Below are 14,899 nucleotides of genomic sequence, written 5' to 3'. Positions count from 1 at the left end.
CACTGAATACATTAACCCAAAATATAGCCACTCTAGTGGAATACTTACGTTTACTGCTTGGGCTTGAACAACCCTCACCCTGAGAATGTGAGCGCTTTAATCCAGAGGCTACAGGAGAAGATAATATATTTCCGTAGGACTCTGATGCTGGTGACCCACTAACATTACGGCCAAACTTAAGAACAAGTGAAGATATGCTGTCGTTAGAACTGACTTTTTGGCTGCCATTTCCAGAAATGCGAATGCTTTCTGGTGAACCAAAAGACCTATTAAGCGAAATATCTAAGGAAGTGTTCTGCATTCTGTAAGTACTTGGGATGTTCTCAAAAAGCTTTATCAGTGAAGTCTGAAACAAAAAAGATGAAAACAATAATACAGCAAAAATTAAATAAAAAAAATACTTTAGATATATCTTAACCTCCCATAAATTGTTCTGGGTTTTGACTAATATTATGTTTACTTAAGAATAAGAATGGAAATTTCTAACATTCAAGTTACTCAAAAAGAAAATCATCTTTATTTCAAACCTGAAGGAATTATTAAAATCAATTCTGACCTTGCAGAGGAGTCTACAATGAAATAATGCATAAATCTATAATTCCTAAAACATTGAACATGGTTAATTTCAATACTAACAGATAACCACCACCTCCAAAGAAAGTTACAAGCCACTTAGACCCCTAGCAATGTTAAAATTCTTTTGGACATACATGAACAGAGAATGCATGTTTGATAAAGTCACTAACATTACAATTAACAATGAAGAAGAATCCTCATACATTTAACAAGAGATGTTAACCATTCAGTATGTACCTGGTAAGATAGCACTCCAAAAGGTGCAAGGTTTGTACCATCTACTATAATTATAAGAACTACAAACCTTATTTCCTAAACTTTGAACCAAAACTACAACTTGGAAGGTAGGCAGCTGACTACTGAGCTCTGGAGTTAAGCTCTTGACTTGTCAAGATTTGTACTATGTGCTTACATACATGGCAAATTTTATTTCGTATTCTTCAAGCCCAAGCTGCAACTTAGAAAGGAGAGAGCTAATTACTGAACTTTTATTGCTGTCGTCAACCTAAAATCTGTTTTAAAGTTGGTACAATTATATGTTATGTACCTATAACCTTACTTATATCTAACATACAACTCTCATAGGCAAGTGACAAAAGGAGCTGTTTCAGGAATATTATTATTCCTTTATTATAGATTATTCACAACAAGAAACAACTCCTGCACAGTGATATTCTCCACTAAAACACTAATACATAACTCAAATAAATTTTTCATATAAAAAGTACATGCTACATATAATTGAAATTTCTCATACAACTTAAAGATGGGCTGGTGGTTTTCAGAAGTGATTTTTTCACATTGTGTACTTAATTTTTTTTTTATGGTGCATACATCCCATGTCTTCTGTAAGACTAAATTAGCAACACATTGTTTAACAGGTTTTATGGGAAGAACTACATCTATTGCAGGTTGCAGGTAATATATTGCATGTTGTCTTGTGTAGGAGGGGCAAAATAACAAGCCAAGATGATTCACCTTTCACCTAGCTGGTGAGGTAATTAAATTTAAGGAATATGCCTCCAAATCAGGCAAAGACATTGCCTGTTTTCAGGTATTTGAGGCAGACCTGTTCCAAATGTAAATGCATTGGTGGCACCAAGCTTTTGTTTTTCTGCGGAGATCACATTACTGATGAGACAGAGAATGATTGAAAAAAGGAAAGTTGAAAGGCTGTTTTGTAATCAGGTCATATGATTTTAACACCTTGGCTGAATTTAGTACTACATTATTCAAAAGCCTTCTAGCAAAGACAAAATTGACATGTCTTGTATCTGATTTACAAAGAGACTCCTTGGTTCTCCTAGCAATTCTTATCAGTGAGTACAGGCAGTCCCCAGGTTACGACGGGTTTGGCTTACGACGTTCCGAGATCAAGGCGCTTTTCAATTATATTCATCAGAAATTATTTCCAGGGTTACGAGGCCTACAAAGTTCATCTGGTATATGAAATATGACACCAAAAATGCAAAATAATCAATATTTGAAGGTTTTTTAAGTAAAATGCAATAAGAATGCAGTTTACTTAGTTTTCAATGCACCCCAAACATTAAAAGTAAGGTTTTCTTAGGGTTTTTGATGATGTTCTGGCTTAAAACGATTTTCGTCTTACAACGCATCTCAAGAACAGAACCCCCATCGTAACCCGGGGGCTGCCTGTATATGATTATCTCACAGTTAATATACTAAGTAGCTGAAGTGCTGACACCCGGTACTGGAGATGAACACTGCCACATAGTTTGACATTTTTACATTCATTTCAAAGGCTGAGATGTATGTGCCGACAGGTACTTCAGGGTCTTCAAAGGTGAGGGTGATATCATTGTGTATGGAACCTTATGTACTTAACAAGAACTACCAGGTCACATCTAATATTTCTACTTTAATGAAGTCATAAGATTTTTTTATCAAATATGGCTTTTCTACCATATCTAAAATTCAGATGAGGATTTATTCCTGTCATCATCTCTTCATTTAATTTGATGACCCGGAATGTAAGATCGAGTCTTTAGATTTTGTACAATCAAAACTGCCTTGCCTTACCCAAACCTAGTAATATTTTCATACATTTTGACTTGCTTTTGCAAGTATCTGCAAGGTTAGGTTCCAGACACCACACAAAGCTAAAAAATGCTTACTTCTAGAATTGGAAGGCTAAATATGACCCTAATCAAGTTCCCTGATTTAACCCTATTACGCCGATTGGACGTATGAAACGTCGAGTCAAAATGTCTCCCGTATGCAGAATGGACGTATTATACGTCAACTCAAAAAAGTTTTTTTTAAAATTCGCGGAAAATTACTTATAGGCCTACCAGCCGAAAACTTTTGAATCACACGCCTTGGGGGATGCTGGGAGTTCACAGATCAAGGCGTTGTTTTGTTTACAATCGCTACGCAGGCACACAAGCGCGAATTTCTTTCTTATCGCACTAAAAAGTATCAGTGACACATCTCGACAATTATTTCGTCACTTTGACATAATTTTTGCACCGTTTTAAATTATCCGTTACATGGAGTATTATATATGAAAATGTGCGCAATTTCATGTAGAATACAACAAAAAATACTCATGATTGTAGCTTTTATCAGTTTTGAAATATTTTTATATAAATAAGGATAAGTGCCAAAATTTCGACCTTCGGTCAACTTTGACTCTACCGAAATAGTCGAAAAACGCAATTGTAAGCTAAAACTCTTATATTCTAGTAATATTCAATCATTTGCCTTCATTTAGCAACAAATTGGACATCTCAAGCACAATATTTCGATTTATGGTGAATTTATGAAAAAACTTTTTCCTTACGTCCGCGCGGTAACTCTTCCGATAAATTTTTTCGTGCGATTGTCCTAATGTTTGCACCATTTTAAATTTGTCGTTACATAAAGTTTTATATATGGAAATGTGAACAATTTCATGCACAATACAACTAAAAACAATCCATGGTTGTAGCTTTTATCAGTTTTGAAATATTTTCATATAAATAACGATAAGTGCAAAGATTTCAACCTTCGGTCAACTTTGACTCTACCGAAATGGTCGAAAAACGCAATTGTAAGCTAAAACTCTTATATTCTAGTAGTATTCAATCATTTACCTTCCTTTTGCAAGGAATTGGAAGTCTCTAGCACAATATTTCGATTTATGGTGAATTTATGAAAAAAAACAAATTTCCTTACGTCCGCGCGGTAACTCTTCCGAAAAATCAGAAATTTTTTCGTGCGATTGTCGAAATGTTTGCACGGTTTAAAATTAGCCGTTACATAAAATTTTATATACGAAAATGTGAGCAATTTCATGTAGAATACAACGAAAAATGATTGAAGGTTGTAGCTTTTCTCTTTTTCAAATTATTTGCATATAAATCACGATAAATAGAAAAAAACCACGTTCGGTCAACTTTGACTCTACCGAAATAGTCAAAAAACGCAATTGTAAGCTAAAAATCTTACAATCTAGTAATATACAGTCATTTATCTTCATTTTTAAACAAATTTGAAATGTCTAGCACAATATTTAGATTTATGGTGAATTTTAAAAACAAAACTTTCTTTCCCTCCGCGCGCTGATTCGCAGCCGCAAATCTCCAAAATGCGTACATCGCATTCTCCTAATATTTGCTCCTTTTCATATTAAGCATTTTATACAGTTTCATATATGAAAATGTGCACAAATTCATGAAAAATACAAATAAAAATATTTGAAGGTTGTAGCTTTTCTCATTTTTGCAATATTTGCATATAAAAAAATATATATATAAAAATTTCGACATTTGGTCAACTTTAACTCGTCCGAAATGGTCAAAAACTGCAATTCTAAGCTAAAACTCTTACAGTATCATAATATTCAATTATTTGTCTTTATCTTGAAACAAATTGGAAGTCTCTAGAACAATATTTAGATTTATGGTGAATTTTTGAAAAAAAAACATTTTTTTACATCCGCGCGTTACGAATTCATTCATCATTTTGTGATATAATTTTTTCTGTGTTGCTTTGATAATTTTACAATGTGTTATATATCAAAATTATCGCAATTTAGTGTACAATACAACAACAAAAAAGTAACTCGTTAGCTTTAACTGTTTTTTGCACAGCTCGATTTGAATACAATTATGTATGAATTTTTTTTTTGTCACTACCATATATCACATTATTTATATATGATAATGATATTTTTTTTAATTTCTGATGGTTGCATACTAAACTTCAGCCAATGACAAAAAAGGAGCCAAAAATGGACTCTTAATCTTGAAAGCTAAGCGCGCTGTGATTTTTTTAAAAAATTATTTTTTTCGCTTCCGCGCTCACTCCAAACCCGCCTCGGCATACGGGAGACGTTTTGTTTTTTAGGGCTTAGGCGTAAGAGGGTTAAGCTAACTTTTAAATAAAAAAGTTACTGTAATTTCATTTAAAAGTTAGCTTAATACATTACCCTTAAAAAAATAAACAAATGGTTGGTAAAAATATAGGTGTGAGAAGATTATGTAAGTACAATCTCTTTCTCTCTTCTTTCCCCCTTACCATCGACCAATATATTTTTAGAAAACTTCTCAACCACTTTTAAGACATTCTGTATTCTGTCTCTTTCTCTTTGTTTTAAAATTCCTTTTCATGAACAAACAGGGCTTTTTATTTGGCCTAATACAACTCTTAGTTATGTGTCTATGTTTTGGAACCGCACATTTACAGTTCTAGATGGTATAGGTAAAACTAGATCAATTTAAAACCATCTACCGCTAACTTTGAATGAGAGAGAGAGAGAGAGAGAGAGAGAGAGAGAGAGAGAGAGAGAGAGAGAGAAATTGTCCTTACTTAAGAAGAGTGAAATTATTTATGAATTGTCACAAAGACAGAGAGAGAGAGAGAGAGAAACCATGTAAAAATCATTGACCTGCTAATCAGCAACACGGCCCCCATGTCACATTACTTGACATATTTGACAGCTGTGGCTTCATCTTCTCTTCTAGTTGTAATAACAGTTATACAGTGGACCCCCAGTATTCGCGTTCTCTGGATTCGTGGACTCAAGCACTTGCGGATTTCTCTCAGGAACATTTCCCCGCATTATTCGCCTATTTGTGGTATTTCTCTAAGAGAAATATCCACAAATTCCTGTTTTTTTTAATAAATTTCATCATAAAATGCACTTTTTGAGATAAAACTATAAAAAAACCAGATATAAAAAGTTTCAGTGGGTTTTTCTTGAATTTTAACTAACATAATAGGAGGTTTTAAGCATTTTTATAGGGGTTCCAACCATTCGTGGGTTCTAACTATTCACAGGGTGTCTGGAACACATCCATCGCTGATATGGGGGACCACTATATATCGTTATTATTATTATTATTATTATTATTATTATTATTAATTATTATTATTATTATGTTTGAAAATAATAATAAACATATGCACCATAAAATTCTCTCATCTCAGTAAGATGAGAGAGAGAGAGAGTGAGAGAAGAACTGTCCTTACTTAACCCTTAATGAACAGATATCTTCTCAGGAGTAGTAACAACAGGTTTGGGGTGGTGGACAGGATTGATGCTGTAGAGAAGCAATATTAAGCGCCATCAGTTTGGAAAGAATCGGGTGGAAAAGAGGTGCCAATACTTCTATTGCCTATAAGTTTACTAATGGCAACTTTTACACTGGCTAAAATCATGTATCTGGCATCTCAGGACTTCAGTTCTGCTTCTGTCTCTTATGACGTCTTTTTGTAAATTTGCTCATAAATATACCAAGTGGCTGCTGTTGGCTTTTGTTCTTGTCTTTAACGATAGTATGTCAGCATTAAATGTAATTTTGCAAAGAAATATTAGAAAAAACATTTATCAAGGAAAAAAGTTACTGAATCTTTATTCTTGGAAAAATTTACATAAATATTTTTCAACAAATATGCTAAAACTTTGTTACTGATTTTATTTCTCATCTGTTTTGATATTGTGATGGCTGTAATTATAGTTTTACAAAATAAAATAAAATTATTTATTAGAAAAAATATATAAGTTGGTAAAATTTATGACTGTCTTGTAAGAAGCCCCACAAGGGATTGTTAATAGTAAATAGTCATTTTAAACTTCTCGTGGAAGGTGGAAGGCAAGGAAAGTTTTTTTTTTTCTCTCTCTCTTTCACAATGTGCATTTGCATATGAGGGTCTCAGAACCACAAAGTTGTAAATGCCACCCCCACCAATATTGAGTTAGTCATACCAGTAGATTTGGCAACGTTTCTTCTGTCTATTTGTTGCATTTCTATGCTATTCAGGAGTTTCAAAAAGGTTGAAATCCCTACTTGAGCAGTAGGAATTATCGATTTTGTCTACATGAATGAACGTAGTGTTGCGCGGAGGTTAGAAGAGCTCAGTTAGAACCACAAGGAAGCACGTTCGCAGCTCAAGAGTGAGTCAATGAGAGCGAGCGTCAGCAAGCGGGTAGTCAGTTCTGAGCCAATCAACATTTTTCCCCATAAGGCGCTCATAAGTGTCGGTCAATCACCGCACAGTTTACAATCTAGTGATTTTCACGGTGGAATTCGGTTGTCCACTGTGTTGTGGTTTTTTTTTATTAGTATCCCTTATTTAGCGCCATTATGCCTTCCTCAGATAGTGAAAGTGATCAAAATGAAGCTGTGCAACAGCCAAGAGGAAGAAAAAGGCCAAGGAATGAAGCGTCATGGAAGAAAAACAGTGTTAAGTTATTGCATGACGCCGGCCAAGAATGTTTCTCGGCGTACATGCCAACTTGTACCTGCACCGTTGCATGTATGTAGGTTGCTTTAGCAGGTTTGGTAGGCGTATAGTGGAGGCTTTGTTCCATGGGTTTTATGGTTTGGGAGATTATGATAAGCAAACTGCATACATTCAGTCGTTGGTTACGACCAACCCAATAAAAAAACGTCGTGTTACGACTGGAGAGAAGCCCCCACATAAAGAGAAAGCGTATGCTTATTGTGTTAAGTATGATAATGTTACGCATAAAGTTTTTAAGCAAGGCTTTCTTTCTATTTTTGTCATTAGTGATAAGCGAGTGATTACCGCATTGCAAAAGAACACAATAGTAGGTACACCGATCTATTGCTGTTATAACATGAATATAATAACACTTTTACACATTTAATTATGGTTTAAGTGCTGGTTATGAACAAAATATACACAGATGTGAGGGGTTAGGCATACATTTTGAATGCTAGCACACAAGCGCACCCCACAATTTTGTTTTAATTTTCAAAAAAAGTTTATAAAGGGTAGGGCTTTCATATGATACTTAGTTTAAATCAATATCTTTCTTAGAAGCAGAGTAATGAATGCTAGACTTTGAGGGCAATTTACTCATTTTTTAAAAAGTGGCGTTTACCACCTTGTGGTTCTGTGGCCCTCATATGTTCCTTTTTCCATTGATGGGATTTTTTGTAAATTGGCCAACCTCAAAGTTTACCTGCCCTGAGGAGCTGCATATTGATTTGTTTACCCATGCACTAAGGGTTAAGAGTGAAATGGAAAAGTTATTTTATTTCTTTGAAATATACTATCACATACAAATTTTGTAGTTACAGTTATATTATTATTATTATCATATTATTATTAATATTATTCTTTTTTTTTTGCTCTATCACAGTCCTCCAATTCGACTGGGTGGTATTTATAGTGTGGGGTTCCGGGTTGCATCCTGCCTCCTTAGGAGTCCATCACTTTTCTTACTATGTGTGCCATTTCTAGGATCACACTCTTCTGCATGAGTCCTGGAGCTACTTCAGCCTCTAGTTTTTCTAGATTCCTTTTCAGGGATCTTGGGATCGTGCCTAGTGCTCCTATGATTATGGGTACGATTTCCACTGGCATATCCCATATCCTTCTTATTTCTATTTTCAGATCTTGATATTTATCCATTTTTTCCCTCTCTTTCTCTTCAACTCTGGTGTCCCATGGTATTGCGACATCAATGAGTGATACTTTCTTCTTGACTTTGTCAATCAACGTCACGTCTGGTCTGTTTGCACGTATCACCCTATCCGTCCTGATACCATAGTCCCAGATGATCTTTGCGTGATCGTTTTCTATCACTCCCTCAGGTTGGTGCTCGTACCACTTATTACTGCAAGGTAGCTGATGTTTCTTGCACAGGCTCCAGTGGAGGGCTTTTGCCACTGAATCATGCCTCTTTTTGTACTGGTTCTGTGCAAGTGCCGGGCATTTGCTTGCTATGTGGTTTATGGTTTCATTTTTTGTATTGCACTTCCTACATATGGGAGAGATGTTATTTCCATCTATCGTTCTTTGAACATATCTGGTTCTTAGGGCCTGATCTTGTGCCACTTTTTGTCATCATTCCTTTCAGTTTCCCTTCTTTAGCTCTCCCCTCTGTAGCCATTGCCATGAGTCATCGCTGGCTAGTTCTTTAGTCTGTCTCATGTATTGTCCGTGCATTGGTTTGTTGTGCCAGTCCTCTGTTCTGTCTGTCATTCTCCTCTGTCTGTATATTTCTGGGTCTTCGTCTACTTTTATTAGTCCTTCTTCCCATGCACTCTTTAGCCACTCGTCTTCACTGGTTTTCAGATATTACCCCAGTGCTCTGTTCTCTGTGTTGATGCAGTCCTCTATACTTAGTAGTCCTTTCCCTCCTTCCTTTCGTGTTATGTATAGTCTGTCCGTATTTGCTCTTGGGTGTAGTAATTTGTGTATTGTCATATGTTTCCTGGTTTTCTGATCTATGCTGCGGAGTTCTGCCTTCGTCCATTTCATTATTCCTGCGCTGTATCTGATTACTGGCACTGCCCATATGTTTATGGCTTTTATCATATTTCCGGCGTTGAGTTTTGACTTGAGTATAGCCTTGAGTCTCTGCATATATTCTTTCCTGATCGTGTCTTCATCTCTTGGTGTTTTATATCCCCTCCTTCCATTATTCCCAGGTATTTGTATCCTGTCTCATCTATGTGTTTGATGTTGCTCCCATCTGGTAGCTTTATCCCTTCAGTTCTCGTTACTTTGCCTTTTTGTATGTTGACTATTATTATTATTATCATTATTATTATTATTATTATTATTATTACTTAATCTTATTAATACTTGAAAATATTAATAAACATGCAATCATGCACCATAAAATTCTCTCATTTCAGTAAGAGAGAGAGAGAGAGAGAGAGAGAGAGAGAGAGAGAGAGAGAGAGAGAGAGAGAGAGAGAGAGAGAGAGAAATTACTTTTTATTATTTAATGTTACTTAATTTATAAACAAGCTTGAAAACCTATAAATCAAATAAAAAATTAACCCTTACTGGACAGGGTCATAAATCAATATGCAGCTCCTCAGGCTGGTAAAACTTTGAGGTAGGCCAATTTAAGAAAAAAACACCTCAAGAGAAAGAGAAGGACATGCACATACACATGGTGTAAAAAAACTATAAATCAAGTTTCCCTATCTTCAATGAGAAGTTGAAAATAACTATTTACAACCCCTTATGGAGCCTCTTTTTTTAAGACAATATCAAATTTTACCAAGTTACACATGATTTTTTTAATAAATAAATTCACTTTATTTTGTAAAATTAAAATTATACCTCATACAGTAAGAAAACAGATTAAGAAATAAAATTAGTAACAAATTCTGAGCATATTTGTTGTAAAATATTTACATACATTTACAGTGAATGAAGATGCAATAACTTTTTTATTTATACAGTCAACTGCTCCATTCGCGTTCTCAAGATTCCCGGACTCGCCTACTCGTGGGGAAATTCGCCTATTCACAGGTTTTTCAGAGATAAATATTAACTAATTAGCGTAGTATTTTTGTTATTTTCATGACAAAATACATTTTTTGATACAAAAATGACTTACTAATTTTCAAATATTAATACTGATTAATACTGCATTTGTAATTTTAATAAGATTAAATGATAGTATACGTATAATTAAAATAATAATTTTCTCCCTCTCTCTCTCTCTCTTACATAGATGTATGTTTTTTGTAAGGTAAATAAATGATTTACTAATTTTCAGATATTAATATCCATGAAAACAAAATACTAAAGTGAATTGGTAAGATTTTAGTTTATAAATTAAAAAATTATGTAAAAATGAAGGAAAATTCATCCTTTTTAGATCCAGGAACTAAGCTGAGGTCCAGAGCTGTCAAATATATAAACTGAACTGAATGTGGAATTTAGGCCAAAGGCTTGGCACTGGGACCTATGAGGCCATTCAGCACTGAAACGAAACTGACAGTAAAAGGGTTGACAGGTTTAACAGGAGGAAAACCCCACAGTTGCACTATGAAGCAATTGGTAGGAGAGGGTGGAAAGTAAGATGGAAGAATGAGAATATGAAAGGAGGTACAGTACAAGGAACAAAAGGGGTTGCAAACTAGGGATCAAAGGCACCCTGCAAAGAACATAAAGTAATGCCTACAGTGCACCACATGAGGTGCACTGACAGCACTAACCTCCTACGGGTTCATATATGTCAAATAATGTGACAGGAGGGGGAGTGAGTGTTGTGTTGCCAACTAAGTTCTTGTAATCTCTCAGAAGTTCAGCAAAATACAAGTAAGGATACAAGAGTATTTTGCTCAACATGTCTCTCATGGATAGATAATGTTATTAAATCGAAACTTAATGTGCAAATAGTAGAGGATGAAGAAGAGGAAAACAAAAAAGAAGAAAATAAAACTGAAATGACAGAAAAAAATAATGAAAAGAAAGAGCAGAACAAGAGTATGGATACAGAGATACTCATAGATACCACATATGAGGCAATAAAGCAGCATACATACGAATAAAAAAATTACGATACGACAACACAAAATAAAATCCCGAAGAGGCTTTACCCAGATCTGCACACTGATGGGAAAGAGCAAGAAAAAAAGAAAAGAAAGACACAGTCGGCACCCTTTTGAAAAGAGGGAATTGCAGATTCAGTGAAAGATATTACTATAAGCATCCCAAGGTATGTCACAATTATGAGATCTATGATACATGTGCATATCTAGAAGGCTATGAGGATGAAGGCAAGGATCTACATCCAAAAATATGCAAAAACTTAAAAGAAGGAAAAGGATGAAAGTTCAACAAAAAATGTAAATATATGCACCCTGTAGCCATGAACCAAAATCAATTAAATAATAAAATCCAAAATAGAAAAGAAACAAATAAAGAAAGGAACAAAAAACATGAGGTGAAGGAAAAAAGCAAGCCATCACCGCGATATGGAGTGTCACCAAAGAATTTCCAAGCATCAGCTCCAAGATACAGACCAAGACAGTGCAAGAAACAAGAACTGTATATACGATGCTAGGGGATGGTGCAGATACAGAGAAAATTGCAGATTCATACACAAAATGAATAATTATGATGAAGGAAGATCAAATATATTGGAAAAGTTGGATTTTTTAATGTCAGAATTTCTGGAAATGAAGAAAAGAACAATATACCAGAACAGGAAAGAGACATGGGAAAATCCTTATTATTACCCATATTAAATGAAGGGGATAACACGCAAACCATCACAGTGATGAATGCACAGGGTTTAGTTATGAGTAACTCAAAAAGAAAAATAAAGAGTTCTTAGAAGAACTAACCCAAATTGAAAAGAAAATAGATATAATGAATATAAGTGAAACCTGGTATTCCCAAGAGACTGGTAATGATGATCAAATAAAGGGGTTTCAAACTTATAGATCAGATAGAAAAAATAGGAATCAAGGAGGAACTGTGATATATGGGAAAGGCATAAAACAAGAAAAAATATATGAGAAATTAGTAACTCAGTGAGAACTAATAGCGGTAGGATTTGAATCTGAAAAATTGATGAACATAGTAATATATAGATCCCCTAAAACTAAAGAGTTTGACACAATAATAGAAAAATTAGATGATATATGTAGAAATCACAAAGACTGGACTATTCTCCTATCTGGAGACTTTAACTTTCCTTTCGTAGAATGGAAAGAACGAATAGGAGATTGTGGGTGTATTTATACATATAAAAAATAGAATAATAGAAGTGCAGTAGATAAGAGGCAATTCAAAAAGCTATTAGATATGCTACTAAAATACAACATTCAACAAATAAAATCACCTGCCAACAAGAAAGGAAAATACTAGACCTAGTATTTGTGAACGAGGTGAATTATGTTAAAGAAATAATAGTTTATATTACAAGTATTTCAGACCATAATGACATAGAATTAACAGTCCATTCCAAAGCAAGTGAAAACAGAGATAAGCAAGAGATGAAAAACTGGGAAGGATATGGAAAATACAATTTCTACAGTAAAAAAAATATAAAATGGTCAGAAATAAATGATGAATTAAATAAAGATTGGGATAACGTATTCGTAAGTGATGATATACAGGTAAATACGGATATATTATATAAAATATTAGAGAAAATAGTGGATAAATATATACCGGAGAAGAAAAGTAAACATCAGTCATGCATACCAAGAGACAGAAGGATCTTGTTCCTGAAAATCAGAATTGGGAAAAAAGGTCTTGCAAAAGAAAAGAATGCATGGAGAGTGATGGAATTAATAATAAGATAGAAAATGCAGAACAAAAGATTATACAATCAAAGGAAAATAAAAAACAGGACTCCGAAGAAAAAACCCTGGTAAATATCTAGCAAAACCCCAAACTATTGTATTCATATGAGAAAAAGATGAATAAAAGAAGAATAGAAATAGGCCCTCTAAGAAATGAAGGGAGATTAACAAATGAAAAAAAGGAAATATGCAACATATTGGCAGAAAGATATACAAGAAAATTTACCCCTAGAATTGATAATGAAGATAATGATACAGAAATAAGGGATAAAAATAGTGAATATTTATCAGACATAGATATTAATGAAGCTGATATTGTGCAGGCTATTAATGAAATTAAAAATGGATCAGCAGCTGGGCCTGATGGTGTCCCTGCTATTTTGTTAAAGAAAGTAATTCATTCCATTGCAAAGCCCCTTGCAATATTATTAAGGCAAAGTGTAGATGCAGGCAAGATTTATGATGAGCATAAATTAGCATATATTACCCCTACTTTCAAAAGTGGCCCAAGACTAGAGGCAAGTAATTATAGGCCTGTGAGTCTAACATCACACATTATGAAAGTGTATGAAAGGGTAATGAAGAAAAATATGAAACATTTAATAAAAAAAAATCATTTGTTTAATATAGGACAACATGGTTTTGTACCTGGAAAAAGTACACAAACCCGACTGTTAGTCCACCGTGAGAACATATATAAAAATATGATAAACGGAAAAGAAACAGATGTGGTTTATCTAGACTTTGCAAAAGCTTTTGATAAGGTAGACCATAATATATTAGTGAAGAAAATTAGAAAACATAATATAATGGACAAAGTAGGAAGATGGATAAAAGAATTTTTACATTACAGAAAACAGATAGTTATTGCAAACGATGAGAAAATCGGATAAAGCTAAGGTAATATCCGATGTGCCATAAGGTACGGTGCTAGCTGCATTACTATGATTACAGACATAGACAGTAATGTTAAGGACTCGGTAGTGAGTAGTATCGCTGATGACACAAGAATAAGTAGAGAAATTACTTGTGACGAAGATAGGAACTCGCTACAAAGAGAATTGGTTGCAAAAGGGAAGTCAGTCTGAGTTGCAGAAGGGAAGTCAGTCAGCTACCAAGTAAGTAACCACGATTCAGTGCGAGCACAAACCCCAAGTAATCTACACGTTTGAGTTTCACCTCTGATTTTCGCTTGCTTTTACAAATGTTTATGTTTGTTTTGGCAAGAATTTCATGATGCCAATGAGGAAAAGACAAGCAAAACATCTTGCTAACATACAGACGAAGAATATTCACTCTAATATGAGTTCAGAATATCATAAGTCGACGGGGTACGTCGACCCTACTGAGGCAGCCTCGACGATTGCGACCATCCAAAAGCAGGTTGCTCAGTGCATGAAGGAACCAGGCCAGGACATCTCGGCGGAGGTCGCCACATTGGATATAAATGTAGAGCCCATGGTAGGTGTGGACGACTTGTTTGTTGAGGTAGGTACGTTGGACGCTCAAGGGCTTCCCTTGGGCGTCTCTGGATCTTCATCTCCTGTTCCTTCTTCTTCTTCCTTCCAGTGCTTTACGGGGGCGGAGCTCCCGTATAGTGCACCAGATGCCTCTGTGGTTCCCAAAGTGAAGGGCAACAGAGCTCAGAAAACCCTTTCCAAGACGTCGTCGTCTAAAGAAGACTTCTTCGGCTCTTTCATCTCGTAATCTCCGGCTTCTCACCCCGGAGCAGAGAAGGTGAAAGCTTCCTCTTCCTCTGCTTCACTTTCTAAAGGGTCGAG

General features: G+C 34.9%; 1 protein-coding gene across 1 annotated transcript in view; it reads right to left on the bottom strand.

Moving 5' to 3' along the window:
* The window catches only part of LOC135215304 (mismatch repair endonuclease PMS2-like), a gene marked incomplete at its 5' end in the record, with an annotated part of 165,066 nt that overhangs the window by 10,814 nt on the left and 139,353 nt on the right, over positions 1-14,899 (bottom strand). The window contains 1 exon segment of the mRNA XM_064249863.1: positions 49-346. Within this exon segment, the coding sequence (XP_064105933.1) occupies positions 49-346 (298 nt within the window).

The sequence above is a fragment of the Macrobrachium nipponense genome, chromosome 5 (assembly GCF_015104395.2).
Source record: "Macrobrachium nipponense isolate FS-2020 chromosome 5, ASM1510439v2, whole genome shotgun sequence".
Classification (NCBI taxonomy): Eukaryota; Metazoa; Arthropoda; class Malacostraca; order Decapoda; family Palaemonidae; genus Macrobrachium; species Macrobrachium nipponense.
This window is presented reverse-complemented; position numbering and strand designations above follow the sequence as displayed.